At 40.6% G+C, this 7,045-nt stretch overlaps 1 protein-coding gene across 1 annotated transcript; it reads right to left on the bottom strand.

Annotated features, from left to right (window-relative positions):
* Nucleotides 1-5,359: 5,359 nt before the first annotated feature.
* On the bottom strand, nt 5,360-6,788 carry rrs1 (ribosome biogenesis regulator 1 homolog). The gene is given in 2 exon segments (NM_001102840.1): nt 5,360-6,113; nt 6,322-6,788. A coding segment is annotated over 1 exon segment (372 nt). The 5' UTR covers nt 6,112-6,113; nt 6,322-6,788; the 3' UTR covers nt 5,360-5,739.
* Nucleotides 6,789-7,045: the final 257 nt, after the last annotated feature.

Here is a 7,045-nt window from a genome sequence, read left to right as displayed (position 1 = left end):
GCAGGTCTAGGGTAATTAAAGGTGGTCATACAAAGGCTAATAAAACTGCTAACCAACCAAGCTGGCAGTTTATCAGCCTGTGTATGGGGCCCTGAGACAAGGCTACCCAACCAATATCTGCCCAAAAATTTGGCAGATGTTGTTTGGACAGGCTTAAAAATCATGTCAGGGCATGGGCTTATGGATGCGGCCCTTGTCCTGACAGCCTATTTCCCGTCAATGAGATCCAATCGATTGGCCCAATGGGCAATCCAATATCACCAACCTCAAGATGGGAATATCGGGAAAAAAACTGGACGCTGTTGTGCCGAATATTTTTGCAGTCTGTCTGGCTAATTTCGATGTTCACTCATATATTATATATATATATATATACTCATATTCATACTCGATGTTCACTCATATATTATATATATATATATATATATATACTCATATTCAGTGAGTGAATGATGTCTGCCCCTGATTTTTTAGCCAAAAGTGTGATGTGTCTATTGACACAGGGCACTGAGGGAACCCTGGAACAACTGCCTGGCCAGGAGGTGAAGGTAGCTTCAGGGATCACACAGTGCCATGTGTCAATAGACAGCTCTCAATTAGGAAGGCAGGAACGAATGAATGTCACTGAGCGCAACTACGGAAGTGTGTATAGGCAACTTTAATAAAAGTGGTTTTAGACACAATGCACTGAAGGGAAAAGTGCAAGTTGCCCACTCTACCTGCAGATGTAAACAAGCCCTATAATCCTTCCAAGTGCCCCTACTGCAGATCTTAAGGGAAGCAGCCAGGGAGTTATTTTTTATCTCCACATAACCAGGACAATTAAGAAAGGATTTCCTAGTCATTGTGGCCACATCATACATAAAGTGAGGGGAGCGTTCTGGAATCATTGCATTGAATTAATTTTACAGCAATGCTTGGGATGTGGAAGATAGCGGACTTCTATGGATTCCCTGTAACCTGTAGCTCCTACTATGCAATACCCATTAACTCTATATAAAATCCCAGGCCGGCAGGAACCCTCTTAAATAGGCAATTATTGTAACCATAATTGTGGGTAAGCAGATCCCTGATGCCTTCAGGTTTACAGTATTGTCTCATCTGCCGATTTTAAGTTACCCTTAAATGCAAAGTGGGTTTTCTCTGCCACAGCCTGTGTGTGCGGCTACAGCCTCAGTTACTTTGAAGCAGAAGAAATGAGCAGCTGCCTAAAAGTTCATCAAAAAGTCGCCTACGCTGCAGGTACAACATGACAAGGGCCTTTGGAAAAATAGAAACCAATGCACACTGGTCTGGGAATAATTAATTAAACTACATTTGTATGAAACCAGTGCTTTGTACTCATGGATAATGTCTGAAGTAGAATAAAAGGATTGTATGCTAATAGGTCAAGGACAACTTGATGAATTTTCAAGTAAGATTTGATTAGATTAGACATTGTTTATTGTTCGTCTTTGTTAATGATTGATAATATTTAAGGTAGAGTAAAACAGCTTTCACAATTGTATCTTTATAAGGGCTATGATACACGGGGTAATGGCATAAGTGGCGCCGTTATTTGCCAAAGTCGCGGAAGTTTCCTCTCAAGGCAACATCTGCAAATCGCGGCACCGGATATGCCATCCCACTGGCGATTTACATTCTAGCCGGTGGGATGGCATTTCGGGGAGATGTGTCGCGCGGAGACTATATTTCCCGTGTGTCACTGCCCTAAAGAAAAGTTAACAATTGCAACTTCGTTGTAGATGTCATGAAGGAGGGGGCTATGTAGTCTCAAATACAGTGGAACCCTGATTTTACATTTCCCACGGGGTGGTGGCAAAATGGTGTAAACTCCAAGAAAAACCTAGAATCTGGGGGGTGGGGAGAAAAAAGTGTAGATTCTGCAAAAATGTGAAATCCAGGTATGTTTTGTGGTTCTACTGTAAATGCAGCGGGGGCAGCCTATGTTTGGTACAAAGATGGAGAAAAGTCTCATTCTGGTTAACAGAGGGGGGGCAGCCAGCTGACACATCTGCCACCAACCCTCTACTCACTGCCAGTGCTGACATATACACTGCTTGGCACTGCCAAGTCTAGTAGTTGGCATTGGCAAATCTTGGATACTGACATATTTGTCATATAGTACTGAGTGCAATATTGCATTATACAATTAAAAATACACACACACACACACGATTATTCCTCTCTGCAATTAAATAATAAAACCTGTAATAAAAAATGAATTTGATATCCTATTTTATTGTTCCTATCTTATTGTTCTAAATTATTAATTTGTGCAAAAAATAATTTGCAGACATTCTGTAATTTTTCTGTTATCATGAATGGTTAAAACTTTAAACCTTCAAGTAGAAATATGCACCCATAAATTAATGGAAAACTCTGCTTCATTTCTAGAAAGCATCATACCTTAATTTAAAAAATACTATTTAATTATTTTGTCCTTAAGGAAAATAAACTTTCCTATATGTATTGATTCTGTTCTATGTCTAAGTTAACCTGCCATGCAATATTTAGTATGTTCTCAAGCATTTTTTATTCAGTTGAACTGAAATGTATTCTATAGTATAGTATATCTTTTTCCTGCAGTAAGGGGCATAATAAACTTGCAACTTCATTCCCTTAAAATTACCAGATTGAAAATCCACATAATTGTGCCAATGCAAGTTGCAGACTACATTCCTTTCTAAGCAGCTATGTAGCCACCATCTAAGATAATTATTTTTAGAAGAGAATTTTATATGTCTGGTTTAAAAGTGCACTTATTGTTTCCACTTTAATTGTTTAATGGGAATAGTATTGTATAATTACTTTCCTTTTTCAGCTTGATGTCACACAAGGAGATAAAGAGTGTTACACATACATCTAGGGGCTGATTTACTAACCCACGAATCCGACCCGAATTGGAAAAGTTCCGACTTGAAAACGAACATTTTGCGACTTTTTCGTATGTTTTGCGATTTTTTCGGATTCTGTACGAATTTTTCGTTACCAATACGATTTTTGCGTAAAAACGCGAGTTTTTCGTATCCATTACGAAAGTTGCGTAAAAAGTTCCGCATTTTTCGTAGCGTTAAAACTTACGCGAAAAATGCGCAACTTTTCGCGTAAGTTTTAATGCTACGCAAAATGCGCAACTTTTTACGCAACTTTCGTAATGGATCGGAAAACTGGCGTTTTTACGCAAAAATCGTATTGGATCCGAAAAATTCGTAAAGAATCCGGAAAAATCGCAAAACATACGAAAAAATCGCAAAGTACCGATCATTACGAAAAAAATGCAATCGGACTCCATTCGACCCGTTCGTGGGTAAGTAAATCAGCCCCCTAGTTGAAAATACTAATCTTGGGTTTTGTTTTGGCAAACATGCCAGTGCCTTTGGTGGCTGCCAAGAGCCCTTATTATAAACAATGTTTTCTAATCCCTACACAAGTTAGCAGGAGGTGTGGCCTAGTTGGTAAAGGGCAGTGATCCTCTCAGGGTAGGGCATAGTCAGTACTCATGTTAAATGGCACCTATCATGGAAAATGTTTTCCCTATCAATGTACAGACTAATACAACTTGCACTTCAGTTTGGGGAAACAACTATTTTGCCCAGAAAATATCTCCATAACAGCCGTAACAGAACTGTTTCTCCCAACTGGAGTGCGGGCTCTGATAATTTAATGGCCATCCCTTTAACACTGGAAAAGCTGCAGTCTGTATGTGTATGTGCAACAGACTTTAGACTACACAGAGTAATGGTTACTTTGCAGCACAGATATATAGTAAGTGCTCAGATGTCCCTTATATATAAACCTAATGTGTAATTACTTTAGAGTGGCCATCCTAGCATTTTTCCTATGTTATCAGTTGTTATAACAACAAACATTTAAATTGCAAAATTGGTCAGAAGAGCATCTTTACCAAAAGTTATACACATGGTATACAGCCACGCAAAAAATTCCAGATGACATAAGATAATGCAGAATTTTTTTACTCTCATTTTGCTTACCCACCCTTGTAATTAATAAAGTACATGTAAATAAAGCACACACAGAGCTAAAGGGCTACAACAAAATATAGACCCATTCCCAATATACATAATGAATTTTTACTTTAAATATTCTGCACTGAATTTAAAATGAGTTCCTCTGTTCCTATGTTTTTTAGAACTTTTCCTTTGTCAGAGAAATGATACATTTTAATAATTTTACTACATTTCCTTATGCTACAGCAATGACTGTAATTTTGATTATTTGCATATATCTATGTGTTGCTAACACAACCATTTTTCACCATGTCATCCAACAACACCGTTTCTCCCCTAATAAACTTTTAGGTTTACCTTTAAATTATCTTTTATATTGGATGGCCTATTTTCTAATTGCTGGTAAATTTCAGACACTATCGGATTGGAACAATGGAATGACTAGAAAGTGGGCAAGTTTTCAGTTGTGAGCTCTAATCTGACATTTTGGTACATCTGAACCTAAGGGTGAAGACACATAGAGCTACTCCTAGCAGCTTTTTGTCATGGCTACTAAAATAGGCAATGCTGATCAATTACTGATAATTGTTTCTATGTGTATTTTCTGGAGTTTAGTAGCCATGAAATAAGGAGCTGCTACTAGTAGCTTAGTGTGTCTTCACCCTAAATGTTATTATGAAAGGCTCCCTTAATAAGAATTTAAAATAAACTTGCCAACACCATAATTCTGTGGCCCTTCATGGGCCAATATCAGAAATGTTTAACTGGTAAATTTACAGATATACAAAAAACTGTTCCAGTAACCAAAAGGCAATGGCCAGTGCCTACCTTGGAAGTCAAACTTAAGGTCAGGGACCCCCATATTTTATGAAATAAGATACAACATATATATAGGTATATGATGGGTATATTAGCCATAGTTCCAGAGAACAGCAGTTACATATTTGCCCCAAATCTCACCTTAATTGACATTCAAGCTTAGATGTATTAATTCTCGGCCCTAACTGGTCTTTGGACTGCTGTGCTTCCCCTGCAACTACTCCAATCCCCTGACAAGGGATAGTTTCCCATAGTTTGGGAACCACTGCTATAAGATCAATTCAAAAGTTAACAGCGCTGCCCAGTTACCCATTTAATTTATGGCAGTAGTCAGCCCTAATGTCGCCCTTATATACTGCTTTGGCCCCCTGAGGGAGGGGCTGTAACAACAATCAAAACTGATGTATTACAGCCCCTTAAAATGCCCCATTAAATGATTTAGTACCAAAGCCCAAAATGAAATTTGTGAATTACACTGTAGTTAAATTTTCAAGTCTGTAAACAAGAAGATAGGTACCCCTTATTGCACACTCCATGTATTGCAATTAATGTAACTTGTAACACAAATATGCCTTTTATTAGATATATGTCATATATCTCAGTATTTATTTTTGATGGAGAGGGAGTTGAAAGTCCCTTTAACAAAAGTGTGGTGCAAAACCCATGCAAGTTTATATCCTGGAAGTCAGAAACCTTTTAAATATCGTAGACTGAGAAATCCAAAATACAACAGCATTTAACTTAACATCATTAGGTTTGTTGTTACTATATGGAAAGAGATGAATACACAAAGCTTCCTTGAATGACTAGCATTATCTGGCACAGACAGAAGGCCAACAGTAAAAGAAGCACCTCTGAAGATCCATACAGTTCAGTGTGCAATGGTCCTTTAATGAAACCATACAATTATTACGTACAAGTCAGTAAGGTTTTGCTAGCAGTACCAGAATTATTTGTGCTTCCTTTTACCACCAATTCCTTTACCCCTGGGATGCTTTCCTTTGCCTGGTCCTTTACCTTTTCCCTTTTTGCCACCTTGCTGTTTCCCCCCTCTGCCTTTTTTCCCACCCTTTCTCCTTTTGGCAGCCTCCTCTGCATCCTCCTCTCTCATTTGCTTGTTGACTGCCTTAGTCATATCCAGAGCTGGCTTCTTGCTGCCCATGACTTTCAGTATGTCTAGCTGCTTGCTTTTCTCAACAGAGAAGTCTCCAATCAGAGGCTGAAACTTTCTCTTCTTGCCCATGTTCCTAGGCTCTTTCTCCTTAGGGAGTTTATCCTGGAACCTGCCGGCAGATGCAGTGGAGACCTTGGCCACGTGCATGGCTTTGCCCAGCTCTGATTTGGTGGGCTGGTCGGTTGGCGTCAGACCCACACCAGGAACCTTCATCTTCTCAGACCGTGCTATATTTCGGAGACGGTTCAGCTCATTTTTGGCCACCCTCTCCTTCTTAGCTTTTATGCGCTTGGCAAACTGGTCTTCATTGGGATCTGCAGTATCTGGTACCTCTGCCAGCCAGTCTTTGGTATCATCCTTTGCCCTCTTGTAGCCCCAGCGCCTTCGCCACTCCTTGTTCACCTCGTCCCACACCAGGTTGGTTTTCTTTTTCTTCTGGATGCCTTTGAGCTTAGCAAACTCTTCCCAGCGAGTGGGTGCTCTGGGCTTCGGCACAGGCTTTTCCCTGGGAAGCCGGGAGGCAGGCTCGGGAAGCTTGGCAACAATAGACTCCTGCAGCTTCTCTGTGGGCAGCGTCCAGACCCGATTGATGAGCAGCTGCGTGTTGTCTCTCGCCAGGGCTCGCAGGAACTCATCTTTCTGCTGCTGCCGAAAGGCGACCACGCTCGGGGCATTAGGGTCACAGGCCAACAGATTGCCCAGGTCGAACTCGACATCTAGCTCTTTATTCACAGTTATAAGCTTTAGCTTTTCCGCCTCCTCCTTCTCAACTCTGGCCAACACATCTTCTGCTGTCGGCACTGCCATGCTCTCTAGCTGCTGAGCGGAAGCACGTGTGCTCATACGGGAACCTGAGAGGCGACAGGGACTGCACTTCCGGGGTTGGGGGCCACATTTTACCACGTGACTGGGGTTTTTTTTTCCCTAATCGTGAAACTTTATTGACTCGTACAAAGTAACAATTCAGTGATTGTGTGCGCGTCTCAGTAATTCTGTGAGCTATACACCCGGCAAGCAGGAGTGTGCGCCGCATAAAGCCGGAAGTCATCCTCTTCTACTAGTTTTACTCAGTGTTACTGCC

Source organism: Xenopus tropicalis, chromosome 6 (assembly GCF_000004195.4).
Source record: "Xenopus tropicalis strain Nigerian chromosome 6, UCB_Xtro_10.0, whole genome shotgun sequence".
Taxonomy (NCBI): Eukaryota; Metazoa; Chordata; class Amphibia; order Anura; family Pipidae; genus Xenopus; species Xenopus tropicalis.
Note: the sequence above shows the minus strand (reverse complement) of the source record. Positions and strands in the feature narration are given on the sequence as shown.